Source organism: Platalea leucorodia, assembly GCF_965183815.1.
Source record: "Platalea leucorodia genome assembly, chromosome: 5".
Classification (NCBI taxonomy): domain Eukaryota; kingdom Metazoa; phylum Chordata; class Aves; order Pelecaniformes; family Threskiornithidae; genus Platalea; species Platalea leucorodia.
This window is the reverse complement of record NC_138827.1, coordinates 53,857,726-53,872,601: the sequence shown is the minus strand read 5'-3', so window position 1 is coordinate 53,872,601 and position 14,876 is coordinate 53,857,726. Positions and strand designations below refer to the sequence as shown.

The 14,876-nt window shown below is 36.7% G+C and overlaps 1 protein-coding gene across 3 annotated transcripts in view; it reads left to right on the top strand.

Moving 5' to 3' along the window:
- The window catches only part of EDEM3 (ER degradation enhancing alpha-mannosidase like protein 3), a 32,664-nt gene that overhangs the window by 1,552 nt on the left and 16,236 nt on the right, over positions 1–14,876 (top strand). For 2 of the 3 annotated variants that reach the window (XM_082314092.1, XM_082314093.1), the window contains exons 2-9: positions 951–996; positions 5,398–5,498; positions 8,228–8,267; positions 9,730–9,842; positions 10,561–10,714; positions 11,877–12,011; positions 13,229–13,334; positions 13,935–14,032. In XM_082314092.1, coding sequence (XP_082170218.1) covers positions 951–996; positions 5,398–5,498; positions 8,228–8,267; positions 9,730–9,842; positions 10,561–10,714; positions 11,877–12,011; positions 13,229–13,334; positions 13,935–14,032 — 793 coding nt within the window. Of the gene's footprint in view, positions 1–950; positions 997–5,397; positions 5,499–8,227; positions 8,268–9,729; positions 9,843–10,560; positions 10,715–11,876; positions 12,012–13,228; positions 13,335–13,934; positions 14,033–14,876 lie in introns of those variants that run through there. The other variant, XM_082314094.1, reaches the window with a different exon arrangement.

Genomic DNA, 14,876 nt, shown 5'->3' with positions numbered 1-14,876 from the left:
ACTGAATGGCATTGTATGCTTAGTTCATCTGGACATGGCACTTGTGTGCCAAACCCTGGGGTTTTCTGCTGCAATGGATCCCAGAACTGCAGACTGGATGTGCTCTGTGAAGTATCTGAAAAAAGCATCATACTCTGCTCTTTTGATGACTTAATGCATTTGATGAGTTAAAACTACTGTTTAAATTCCCCAAGTCATTGAACTAAATCAGATAGTTAGAATATAATTGTGGTGTTCTTGTCTCTTTTATGTTCAGTCTTATCAGTAGAGATTGTGAATTATGTTGATGGTAGCTTAGAAATTAGCATGCTCTTTTGCCTTGCAGGGCTTCCCAGTAAAACAGTTAGGAATGACTTGAAGGAGGGCTGTTTCTCAGAAAGACCAGTGCTTTTTTATATAGTAGCATTTCTCACCTTGACTGCTTTTCAAACATGTAAAATAAATGTATCTACAAGGGTTTCCTTTAGTATTTGCTTGCCAAGACTTCTAATGCAAGGAAGAGGTGTACTTCATAACTTATGGTCCTTTTCTGAATCACAGACAGGCATTTATGCTGTGTCAGTTGGTTTTAGTATTTGTGATTACAAGCAGAACATATTTCTATTTGCCATTTTCTGCTGAGCATGGAATGTGTCCCATCTCTAGCTTTAATGTGTTGGTGTCATCTACAGCTATTTAAGGGGAAGCACAGGAGGTTGAAAGAGATCCCCAAATAAAAAAAAAAATCATGTTAGGTGAAGAAATAGTCTTTCCTTTCTGCAGTGAATGAGAGTAGCCGAATTAGGAAAAGTTATTGTGCTATATTTCATTTACTTGAGTGGAGTACATTAGTAGAGGACCTGTTACTGATGTTCAGATATTAAAGTATAATACATTGTGCTGTTCTAAGATGGAATGTTAAAGGCCATTGTAAGGCAGACCACTAATGCTTTTTCTTTTTTCTTTTTTAGAAACCAGGTGCTTGAAATGTTTGATCATGCATATAGCAATTATATGGTAAGTAAAATACTTGTTTGTTTAATTTTTTTGGAGTTGTTATTGCTGACCTCAGAGGGAAAGCAATCTACAGTACATGATGTTCTAGAGAAATAGCAGGGAGGTGGGGGCGAAAACAAAGCTAAAATAAATAAGAGCACCTGTATAACCTTTAAAAAGAAATGAACAAATGTTACTTTCAGGAAGAGCAGTGTCAGGAGGGTTATGATGGCTTTCAGAATGGTAGCTATGAATTGCTAGCGGTAACTCTGTTAATCTGCCTGATCTTTCTCCAACCAGTTTATCTCACGTCAAACTATGAATAGTTTTCATCTGTGGTAAAATATTGGGTTTGAAATTCCAGACTGAAAAATACTAGGAAAAGGAAGCTCAAGAAGAGCTGTTTGTAGTCATCAGATTCTGGAGAATACAAATTGATCTTACTTATTTTGTAGGTAAAAATTACGTACAATATTTCTTCTGTGGTGAGGTATGTTAGATGCGGTTTGGTAGCTTTCACAGACAAACATTGTTTGTAGAACAAAGTAGAACAAAAAGGGGATCTGGTGTCATATCTATGCATTATAGGCTCTTCTGAGTATGTGACTGTCATATGACAGTGAGCCACACATGCTATGGTTTCTTTTAATATGACTCGTGATTTTCTGTGCAGGTGTCTTCATGTTCTGGATATGCGAGCCATTCTGCACTCTAATTAACCTTGAAATATGTTAGCTTAGTTTAGATATGTTCAAGAATAAAGAATTACTTAGAGTGGACTGACTTTCCTCAAGTAATAATTACTTTCAAATATATATAAGTAATAGACTTCTGAGGAGAAACTGTAAATGTGAATAAGATAAATATAAAAGATGCATTCTTACTGACTTTACGTTAACAATCTTTTTGTACATTCTTTGTGGCTGTTGCAGAAACCCCTCTCTTTAAGTTGCACCGGTTCCTGCAGGACAAACCGCTGTGTCTTGACAGTATCTTGCCACATGTCCCAGTTTCTGTATTATGGTTTAACGCTTTAATATGTAATACAAGCTTAAAAGCTTGTGAGTTACAAGTTTATACAGTACACAAGAGTTATAGAATTAATGGATAGAAAGCCAAGCAAGAGTATTTTCAAAATGGATGTAGTTTTTCTTTTTAACATTAGCTCTTGCTTTTGACACCTTTGAAGTTTAACAAATATCAGGCTCTTTGGTGATAATTTGTAACTAGTTGCTTGGGTCCTGGTTCCATGAAAAGCACTTGGCTTGGGCTTCCCATGGCATTCTGAAGTAAAAACTGTTATGTATTTGGCAAAATTGGATAAAATGTTATATGCCAGTAGAAAGGAGCTGTGCTCCTACTGTTTATTGTGTGGTAAATTGGAAACTGGTAGGTATCTTGCTACATCTGAAGGAAGAAAATTCTGGATGAAAGAGAAGAATGACTTCAGCTATCCTGGAAACTTTGAAGCTAAAAGGATATTTACTTGCCACGTATGCTGGAGCACTAAACAAACAGAGAAATATGACTTGTTTGTTTAAAGTTAAAGAAAAGATTAGAGTATCAGACTTGATTCTGACAGCAAGAGAATTAAGTATTTTTGCAGCTGCTTTTGAAACAGGCAACTGAAAAGTTTTGATTTTCTGTTTCTATTAATATATGTTTTAGAATTGCATATTTAGAAGACTGAAAATTCATGTTTGCATGCAAGAGGGAAACTCCCTTGTCTTTTTTTTTTTTTTTCAGTTGTGAACAGGAACTTTGAGTAAAAACCTGGTCGGTTTTTTTTCAGTCCTTCAACAATATTTGTAATTATCAGGATTTTTTTCTTCTTGACTGTCAAAAAGAATATATGAAACTGTCAGTCACTTGAGGCCAGTAGGTATTTCTTGGTTTACAGCACTAGTAGCAATGCATCTTTTTTCATTATTCAAGTACTGTGCTGCCCTGAATTTACAGTCCTGACATTAGAATATGATCATCCCTTTGGTCAGAATATGTAGAAATTCCAGAGTATCTGTTTAGATCCATTTGTATAATGTTTTCCAGAAGTACGTTTGTTGTAACATTTGTGCCATGTTTTATGTTTAATGGCTATTGGTACCTTCCTTTGAGGTTACTTGAAAGGGAAGAAGTTATAAGTTGGGAAATCACTTGACCCAGTAATCTTTCCTGCTCTAGACAGAGAATAAGTGAACTTTTATTTTTCAAAATGCTTCTAGTTCCTTATGATTTTGTGAGTCTGAAAGTCCATTTTCTCCAGAATTTTTATCACCTTTTTCTCCATGATTTAAGCCAGAGATCTTAGTTTTGACATTGCTTTTGTCATGTACTACTTTAATCTGTTTTTCTGAATACTTTGCACAGATATTCAGAAACATCTGAGCCGTATTAAAATGAGCTAGATTCTGGCTTTTGTAGTTGAACTTGAGGAGAACAAAGTCGTGCAAAGACCAAAATACTTGGGAGGGTGGTAGACAGGGAAACAAACTATCAGTTTCAAAAGAAGTTGCTCTAAGAGCTGTTTGTTTATAGAAGAATGTTCCTCCTTTTCCTCTCTGTTTCACGTTTGAATATAGATTATTTTTTGTACCATATATTTGGAAAGACTTTGAATGTGTTTACTTGCAGTTTCAGTGCAGTAATTGAACTTTTTCATCCTGCCACATGTTAGTTCTCCACTATGCAGAATTGGAGAGCACAGTACAGCAGCCAGTTTCCTGATGAAATCAAAAGAGAGAAGCTCCATCCTAAATCACTTGTGCTGGGCTTCTAATGGAGAGGCAATTTCATGCATGTTTGTTGAAATTAAGAATTGATCTTTCTTAATGTCAGTGGCCACTCTGTAAATTTTTCAGTAAACCTCTCCTATTGCAAAATGATGAATTTCAAGTTTGTGTGTATTTCATGTGATATCCCATTTTAGTGGTAGTTTAAACCTACAAAACTTGCATTGACTTGGGAGGGAATAGGAAAAGGCATTTTATTCAGCGTGCTTGACTGAGGCAATGGTGCCACTCCTGTTATTTCTGCCTGACTGACAAGAAATAATATTACAATACAGCTTGCTTTGCGGTGTGCTTTTTCTAGAAATACAGAAAGTAACCGTTGCTTTTCCAAAAAAATCTAGCAATGTCTCTATCTTTAAAAAAAAGAATGTTATACTTGTAAAAGGCTCAGTTTTAGTAAGCTTTTTTTGTGAATGTTGTCTTTTGTTATGCCTTGTGTAGTGATTTACCAATTTATTATTTTACCTTCTGAGTTCTCTTACCTGTCACTGATTGTGACCCTGAGTCACTTATGGAAATGTTTCCAAAATGACTGTAAAGTCTAATTCCCACTAATGTCTTTATGAAATATCATCCACTTGATAATGCCTGCATTAGTTTTAGGTTTTAAACTCATCTTTGAGATGATAACTTCTGCCTAAGAAACATTATAGGAAGTGTCATATGCACCTCGTTGCAGAAAGCACACAATTAACTATTCAAGTTAATTGGTGGGGTTTTCTTCGGATGTGCCCTTAGTTGTCCCAGACTTCTCTGGGAGGTTAGAGACAGAGAGAGAAGGAGAAAGAGGTCCTGTTGCTCTATTCACAGTTTAACCATTTCCAGCCACCGAGCTGGAAAGCAGCTTTGCAGAAAAGGAACTGGGGGTCCTGGTGGACACCAAGTTGACCACAAGCCTGCAATGTGCCCTTGCAGCAAAGGTGGCTAATAGTATCCTGGGCTGCATTAGGCAACACATTGCCAGCAGGTCGAGGGAGGTGATCCTTCCCCTCTACTCAGTACTGGTGAGGCCAGTACTGGTGACTGCTGTGTCCAGTTGTGGCCTCCCCAGTACAAGAGATATATAGAGATGCTGCACAGAGTCCAACAAAAGGCCACAAAGATGACAAAGAGACTGGAGCATCTTTCCTATGGGGAAAGGCTGAGAGAGCTGGGGCTGTTCAGCCTGGAGAAGAGAAGGCTCAGGGGATCTTATCAATGTAGATAAATACCTGAAGGAAGGCTGTGAAGAAGACAGAGCCAGCCTCTTCTCAGTGGTGCGCAGTGACAGGACCAGAGGCAATGGGCACAAACTGAAACATGGGAGGTTCCCTCTGAACATCAGGAAACACTTTTTTACTGTGAAGGTGATTGGGCAACCTATGCCAGTGCTCAGAGAGGTTGTGGAGTCGCCTTCCTTGGAGATATTCAAAAGTCATCTGGACATGGTACTGGATAGCTTGGTCTAGGTGGACCTGCTTGAGTAGAGGGGTTAGACAAGATGACCCGTAGAGGTCCCTTCCCGCCGCAAAGATTCTGTGATTTTCATGCAGTTATTCTGAAGTACAGCATAACTGGGCTTCATTTTAACAGGTTCTGAGGATTTGCTCGCTGTAACAGTTTTAAGTTATTCCCTTGTTTTGTTTCCCTACAGGAGCATGCATATCCAGCTGATGAACTCATGCCTTTAACTTGTCGTGGACGAGTACGGGGTCAGGAACCAAGTCGAGGGGATGTGGATGATGCCTTGGGAAAGTTAGTGTTTGAAATGGTTACTCTCTCATGTAAACATTAGGAATCTAAGTACAATTTGCAGCCCATAAAACTTGTTTCTTCAGTTGACATGGCCACAAACTTAAATTTGCTGAAGAAGATTCTGTGGGTGCAGACAAATCCATAATTTGTCTCATAAGTTCTCGTATGGGGATTGGGGGAAATCTATTGGAAAGAAAGCTGTAATTGTGAGCTTCTTGCAAGTTAGGCAGAAATACCTACTTTTATTATTTCCTCCCATTATGTTAACTGATGTAAAATTGTACCTTAATCGGAAAAAGAGATTGACCAGTGACTGAAATCCAAAGATGGGGTTTTTTAATCATTCTCCAAGTATTTTCCATAGGAAAGCCTTCCAAATGTGAGCTGACATTTATGGGATTAGTAAATTTGACTGTTAAATAGGGGTTATAAGGGTTAATTATCAGCTGCACAGAACAGTAAACTGTTATCCATTACGCTGGCCTTAAGTGATATTTAAAATGCCTTTTTTTTAGTAGAAAGCTCTCTGAAAACATAATTAGTCAAATGATTATCATGTGTGTGGTAGCCTGAGGCCTTTGCCAAAGTATAAAATGTGATTTCATACATTCTTCATATATTTCCTTTTAAGATAGCTTATAATACAAAGTACTGATCCTTTGGCTGACAAAATGTAGATTTAAGGACTGTTTTTCTCCATATAAATTGAATGATCAAGATCAAAGACAAAGTTGAGTTACTCTAAATGTGTTTGTAATTGAATTTTTTCACAAGGAATGTTGTCTGTATGTGTGCTGCTTATGTTTATAGAGCAAATACTTAATAACAAATAGCTGATGCTTTTTTTATTGGTATCACTGCTTAGTGTCCCTAAGCAGAATAGAGTTAATCACAGGTGAAATCCGTGTCTTAAATACTACTTCTAGTTCACTGTGATATTGAGCATGTTACTTCAGTTATTTTTTGTTATGTACAAAAGTTCCTTAGTCTAGAGATTCCTACATAAGCCTGCTGCCTTGGAGGTATTGAGAGATATGACTGATGAGAAAGAAATGTCAAGAAAATGTATTTTTAATCCTGGTCGTGCATTCTTTTTAATGACCTTTTTTTACATAGTGACATACTATCATTTGAATAAAAATACCTTTCAGCCCCCTAGATGCATTGAATAGTGTAAGTCTTTTTTTATTATTTTTCTGTATACATGTTTTTTTGCTGTTCCTAATAATCAACTGTAGTATTATTTATCAGGTTTCTTATATAATCATTTTTCTTGCCAGTTGGCTCATCAGTCATGTTCTATACAACTCTTTGCAATCACAAAATGACAGGGTGAGACAGCTAGGTCAATTCTGTTTCCCTGGAGGGCTAGGGAGTATGTTTGCACGCCAGCCTCCTCTATAGCTGTGCAATGCATGATCTCCCCCCCTTTTGTATGGAAAAAGTTGTGTATTTGTTATGCAGTTGTGCATAGCCACTAGTTAATCTCTTTCTCTTCTAGAATGGCACTCATAGAATGCCCTTATCTTCACAAATTAAAGAAAATTATAATATATGACCACTTAATTAGAATTCTAATTACGCTCCATGCATAGTCACATGTTGCCTACAGGGTGTCAAACATCGGGCACTTGCTTAAATTCTTGACACTTGTTCTTCAATAGGCAGTTATAACTGTTTACAAAGTTTTCATTTTTAATACCATCATATTCTGTAAATTCTATTCAATGTGTGGTGTGTGTTTCTTAACGTAACAGCAATTTTATCGGGTTACACTGAAGGTCCACTGACCTTGGTATTTACTAGAACAGGCCTAGAGAAGAATATATGAACAGGACAAGCCTTATTGTGATATTCCTGTTACAAACAGTATGGATCTGACTTGATGTTCTCTTTTTACAGAATAACTAGTTCTTTATTTCAGGCCTGTCACTTGCTAGTGCTGGATGGCACCAGGTGAAACTTACTGTGAGAAACAGTGAATAGCAGATTCTCATTCACTTTCTTCATGCCGTGTGCAATTTTAAAATCTTCGTATAATGACACTTAAGCTTTTGCTTTTGCAGGCTGAAGAGCCCTAGTCTGTTCACTTGTTCGTAGTACAGAAGCTGCTATGTACCTTCAGCCTCCCCTTACTGCCCTTTATTGTACCTTTTCCTGTTCCATTATATCCCACATAGAAGTTTCATAACAAAATAATAGCATTTTCTTTAGTCTTTCACCACTAATTTTAACACTGAGTTTGATTGCAACAAATTGCAGCTTTTTCTGAAGTAGGTAATTGGAACAGGTTCTGGTAGGGGAGACTTAGCTTGGAATGATTTTTAATCTTCTTAAATCTTATTACATTCAACATTCTTCATTTTTTGAAAAAGAAAGAAAAAAAGAGGTTAGAAAAAGACTTTGAAGCATTCCGCTGGGTTTCTTAGTAGATTTGATTGGAGACTAGAAATAAAAATCTAGTTTGCTCACAGGAAGTTTGAAAGCTTTGCAGTAAATAAAGGTGTCTTTATAATCATAGCTTGTTTCAGTCAGCTATTCTGGTCACTAACGAAGGGAAGAAACTTAGCTGGGCGTTTTGATATTAAACACACTATGTGCAACTAATTCTTTAGCAGCTACCAGTCTGTGAGAATTTAGTTTCTTCCACGGTATTGGTTACTATTAAAAATGATTTAATTTCTACACATACAGGTCTACAGTAAGTCTGTTTTAATTTTATTTCATAGATTTTCACTGACCTTGATTGATACCTTGGACACTCTTGTGGTAAGTTTAATCTGTTGATAAACTTTGATAAAAATATTGTCTTCTGATGGTCAGACTTATTTCTAGATTTCTATTTTGTTAAATTATACATTCAAAAAAATAGTAATTTTTCTTCACCTTTGATCTCTGGTTATCTGTTTGAAGTGGCTATTGCTTGTAAGAACTTCCAAGCGGTGTGATGGTGGTGATTGGAGTTAGTTGCAAAAAGAAAACTAGAACAGTTCCTTCACATTTCATTGATGCTTTCTTATTGCACTTTCCTTGGGCTCTAACTTAACAAAAAAGTATGTGAGTTTGCTTCCCATTACAGGCTAAAGCAACATGCTGACTTATAGGTGAACACCTCTTAATACCTACCAAGTTATTTATGTTTTGAAATTGTATGTACACGTTTCATGGATGAATTTGTGTGCACTTAAATATACATTAGAGAAATGCAACCCTGGACATGTTTGCCAGGAAATGTTGCCAAACTTCTTATGTTCCATCTCTTATTAAAAGATTCCAAGCATTAATAAACTACTTTTTGTTGGATTTCAATCCCTTTGACATATTTTGTCATCATAAGATAGAGTTTGGAAATCAGGAATTTTTGGCCAGTCACATCTGCAGGTAAATCTAAAAAGTTTTGAACATCCTTACTGCATTGATTTGCTGTGTGAATCAGATAATGCTCTCTCTCTCTCTGTCAGCCGTTCCCTTTTTGTGATGTGCTGTGAGATGACCCTTCGCTCTTTTGAATCGAGACCACAAATGTTGAAAATGTGGAGTCTGGAGCTCCCAGTCTCTACCAGACACTCAAATGGATTATTGTGGTTTATTTATTGTTTTCTTGTCTTAGTGCAGGATTAACACTTGTGGAATTTAAAGGCACTTACGATAACAAATTGGATAAGTCACAAAGATTCTTAAAGATTGACTGAACTAAAAGAGAGTCAGTATGAAAGAAAATCTGTAGGAAATGCCCAAGCTGTTCTTCAGGCACAAGGAGAAAACTGTTGGGAGGAGGAAGACTGCTAGGATGATTAACCAAACTTAGGATGTGGCTCCTTAATCCATGGATAGGTGCCTTCTGTGAAATCGGAGGCATCAGGGCAGGCCAGTCTTAGCTCACTCTGCCAGCACAGCCTGCAGCCCACTGAGTCCTGTTGCACGACAGTCACAGCGTGGGAGTAGGGGAAGGAACAAACAAATAAATCCCTGGGTAATAGTTTAGGTACATTCTCAGTGACTTTATTCTTTGTGTACAGCTTTTATTCTGTTTCATGTATTTCATGAGAAAAAACAATAATACTAATGTCTGTATGCACTGTATCAGAGTATGCCCCTGCAGGACCAGAATGTCAATCTAAGGCATCTTAAATGCTTTCTTTTTTAATTCATTGCACTTGTTCTTCCACACCTGAGTGTGACTGTATTAGCTATGTTGGAACCTAAACACCTGGTTACATTTGTATTCCAGGTGTTAAATAAAAGCAAAGAGTTTGAAGAGGCTGTAAAAAAAGTAATAAAGGATGTTAATTTAGATAACGACATAGTTGTATCTGTCTTTGAAACCAACATAAGAGTCCTTGGGTGAGTAACTTTTATGTTTTCAAAGCTCTTAAAAATGTGTTTTTTAGCTAAATGTCCTTAAGGCATACATTTCTGTGCTATTTCACCTCATTTAAAACAGTTGTGCCTTTGTCAGTTAGCATAGCTCTACACCTGCCCTAAGAAGGGTTTTAAAATGCTAGGCAGGAATCAATGCAGTGGCACTGAATCAAGTTGGCCCCCATCTAACTGCTGCAGGCATAGCTTTTTTGATTAAAAAAAAATTGTGCATGCTGAGGTAGCAGTGTTTTTTCTTAATGGAAAGAGTCTTACTGATTACACTGTTCAATACTTGATTTAAGAGATAGAATATTTCAATACATAGGGTAATAGATTATTTCAGGCTGGAAGGGACTGCTGGAGGTCTCTAGTCCAACTTGCTGCAAAGCAGGATCAGAGTGGGTTAGTTTTAAGCTATTACATGCAGTTTTAAAAGTGTTGGTTGTTACTTTTGACTAACTATATTGATGAACCAGTGATTCAACTATAGGACTGAGTCCTAAACAATGAGAATTACTTCCCAAATACTGACAGCTCACCTTGACTGTAATTGGAGTTGCATCTGCTCAGCATTTCTGAATATTAGGGCCGTGTGAACGTAGCACAGTTACTTACATAGTCATCTAAATCATAGAAATTGCTGCATTGCTGTTGAGGTGAATATACCTATTGAGATGTGGATAATTTTTCTTGTGTTTAGAGGTCTTCTAGGTGGGCATTCAGTGGCGATTATGCTGAAAGAAAAAGGTGAATATATGCAGTGGTACAATGGTGAACTTCTGCACATGGCAAAGGAACTGGGCTACAAGCTTTTACCTGCTTTTAACACCACTAGTGGTCTCCCTTATCCAAGAGTAAGTTCTCTGGTTTCTGCAGTTCAGAATTACTTCTGTAAGCAAAATTTTTGTTGTTTTGTTTTTATCTCTGTATCTAAAAGTACTTGTGTATTTATTAAGGGTACAGAAAATGAAAAGTGGATAAATTGCTCATTTGTAATACATGCTACCTAGTATTTTAAAGTACAGTTTTAGTCTCTCTGATTCCTTACATTTCCAGCTCTGAAAATTCTAGTCTACATTGTTGTGGGTAAATAGTAACTCCAGAAATCCTGTCTAGTCACTGTCTGCTGATTTCTTGCTCTCTGCTACTATAGGCACCACCAAGTAGCTGAGGAGACTAATTTTTGTTTTGGTACATATCTCTCACTAAGACAGTGAAAGAGCAACTTGCAAGCACTTGCTTGTGAATTTAGCACAAAACTCATTAATCTTCATGGCCTACATCCACATTTTTAAGAGGGCAAGTGTAGCTGTAATGTAAAAATATTCACTTAATGTAAAAACTTTCATCAAATTCAAACAAAGCATGGTACATATTATTTGAATGATAGAAAACTGCTTCCCATGCATATCATTCATTGAGTTTGTGAGATATGGCTTTGATTGGAAACTTTCCCATAAATTAAAAATTTAGGCTCAGTAAATCAGAATTTTTCTAGTGAAAATGTTTAATTTGAAATGTTCAGGGTTTGACAATGTTCTGCTTAGAGGGCCCTCTCCAGAATGCAGAAAGTTACATTGTGCCCGCAAGAAAAGCAGATCCATCTAGCAGGTATTATCTGGAGCCAGGAGCAGTGAGATATTTACAAAGCTTAATTTCCATGAGCACTTGTGATGTTCTGAGTTTCTTGTTTGCTGGTAAATAAATTGCTAGAATTAGATTTTCAGGGTGGTATTCTTTTATTTGGATGTCCAGTGTACCAGGCAACAGATGATTTGGCCAGTCCTTGTTTTGGAGGGTTGAGTATTTTGGGTACTTATGGATAATTGTATGTGCATGTTTGAGTTGACTGTTTGTGGTAAAGCAGAGCAAAACTTAAAGGGGTGCGTGTGAATTTTTTTCTTACCTTTGGAAAAAGCATAGATTTTGCTACACAGTTGCTCTACAGACCTATCACGGGAGTGTAAATTCTTTCAGCTAGTAAAAATAAAGATGATAATCTCTGCTTTTCTCTAGGTTAACTTAAAATTTGGTGTAAGACATCCAGAAGCACGAACAGGAACAGAAACTGATACCTGTACAGCTTGTGCAGGTACCTTGATCCTTGAGTTTGCAGCTTTAAGCCGATTCACAGGAACATCTATATTTGAGGTTTGCTTTCCACGATATCTTATTTTTTGGGATTAGGTTTAGTGGTGGACTTGGCAGTGCTAGGTTAACGGTTGGACTCAATGATCTTAAGGGTCTTTTCCAACCTTAATGATTCTATGATTTCTGTAATTGGCGAAAAATAATTTAGAGTTTATCAAATGGGTGCATATCTTAGCTGTTCTGCACAAAAAGTTTGCGTGTGTTCAGATTTGTTGTGTCTGTGGGTTTTTTTTCTGAAAGTGTTAATTTGACTTTAAAAAACACAGGAAGTAATTTTGTTTGAAAGTAGTTACAGTCATACAGAAGTAAACAAGATAAATATACTGAAGACTAGCTAAAGGATAATGCTTGCATGGTAGAGGGGTCAGGACCAGAAAGACAAAAAGTGAGATACTTGTTCCTTAAAATGCAGCTTGAGAAAAAGGAGAAAAAAAAAAAATCATATAGTCCCACTGAAATTGTGCAAGACCTATCTAAGGGTATATTGTCAGCAGGAAGCTAAATGAAAATGTTTGTGAGTATTTCTTTGATATGATACAAAAAAAAAAGCACGCTTTTTTTCAGATTAGAATTTTTTGAGATCTTCCAGTGTGGGCCTAGTATTTCATTTAGTTTCATGGAAGTGAGTGGAAGCATAGGTGGGCCTGTGTTGAGTGTTTGGGTAAAACTTCTCCCCCTAAAATCCTGTGCATGTTTTTGGCAACTTAGAGCCATTTTTGTTGGGTAGGTTGTTACCTTCAAGTTACTTTTTGTGTATATAAAGAATGTATATAACTTGTATATTCCTGAAAAAGGGCTGCTGCTCCACATTGAGGTGTCTGAAAAGACACAGCAATTTTGATTCTAAGGCTATTACATTTCTTGAATTTTTTTTTTTTTAATTAGGTTACACTATCCTGTCTGTATGCACAATTGTAGAGCAGGAAACCCATGCAGAAGGATGTTTGACTTGCCGAAGACCATAAAGCGTATTGGCAAATAGTTGTGTAGTCAAGCACCGTTCTTTCTAATCAGCAATAGAATAACTATTTATACAAAATGTGGACTGAACATGCTACTATTTAAGTGTATGTAATGTAGTACTGAGTTTTATAATTGTTAGATATGAAAATCTTATTACTTCATAGCACCTTAATTTCAATAGACAAAAGAATAACAGTCTCTACTATCTGTGTTTCTCTGTAATTTCCTTTAATGAGCGTTTTTTGTTGTTGCAGGAATATGCCCGGAAAGCGCTTGATTTTATTTGGGAAAAGAGACAGCGCAGCAGCAATTTAGTGGGCGTTACTATTAATATTCACACTGGAGACTGGGTCCGCAAAGGTGTGTGGTATTCTGACTCAGAATCAGTGACCACGAGTGGTTTGGGGCAAGAAAAAAACCTTGACACACCCCCCCAACACATTTATCTAGACTATTTAAAAATGTTAATGGATAGGCAAGTGGAGTTACATAATTTCAGTGCTGGAGAAACCTGCTACAACAAAGCCTGGCTTAGCTCTGAAAGGGTGTTTTGGTAGAGAAATTAGTTTTATTCATTGCAAAGAAACTGTTCTGTGATTTACTTTAGTACTGAGGGGGGAATGCCTTGGGATAAGTTTTCAGAGATTCTACTGTAAGTATATAGGAAAAATATAAATAGGTCTGTGGTTGTATATGGCAGCCAGTAGAAATATTTTCATATGAGAAAAGTGAAACAACTGGCTTCAGTGCCTGTCTGTTCATATTACTGTGTGCAGATACCGCAAAACCTTTAGCATAGACATACAGTATTGTGTCTCTGCATCCATCTGTGCCTTAATTCTAGTGATAGGAGGCTTTTCCTTTTACTGAAAGAGCCTTTAAAATCAAAATGAAACCATGTGAAAATATCCATGTAGCTACTTAAAGTAAAACCACTTTTTCATTTTCTGCTGTTTCTAGATAGTGGAGTTGGAGCTGGAATAGATTCATATTACGAATATTTATTAAAAGCCTATGTCTTGCTGGGAGATGACAGTTTCCTGGAAAGATTTAACACAGTAAGTTAACACTTTGCTCAGGTTTGTGCCTTCTGTAAGACAATTTAAGACTGATTGGATTGTCAGTCAGCTGTTAGCCTGAGAAGCCTATGAAGAGAACTTTAGCAGAATTTCTGCGACTTCTGATGTGTCTAGTGCCAGGTCTTTTTAGTATGATTTTTGTGCTAAGCTTGGGTGAACTGTCACCTGAGCAGCTAATTTAACCCCATTCAATGAAAATCAGAATCTTTTGGACCTTTTTCCATGTTTCCAGTACAGAAGAAGCTGTATTTCAAGATCACCTTGGAGAGAGAAATACTGCAAATGTTTCTGTAAAACAACATAAGGGCCTCTTGTTACAAGCCATGGTACAATTTCTTTCTGTCCTGGAGCAACAAAAAAGATCTGAAAATCAAAACCTGGATCTTGCATTGCACTGCAGATCCTAAGGCCCAGTATACATTTAAGTGTACTTACAAGCTGAAAAACACACTTAGCTCACTAAATTCGTAAGATTACTAAGCAACTTTGTCAGCATCACTATTCTTTCATAAGAGCATGCTTGCTTTTGAAAATAGCAATATCCAGTAAAAACATTTTATATCATAAAATGATTTTATATCATATAGCATGATTTTACATCATAAGCAGTATTAAAATTGGAATAAATCAGAAGCTAAAGGCCTGTTACAACATTTTAAGTGTAATGATTATTTCATATTCCTAACCTGCAGCCACCATTATTATATTTTGCCTCAATTATGTCTGTTAACTGTTTCCTATCAATTTGGCTCATGTGCTCGTGATTGTACCTTCTGTGCTTCAGAAGACAAGAAAGGCAGCTATCTTGGGGAGTATAGAATTG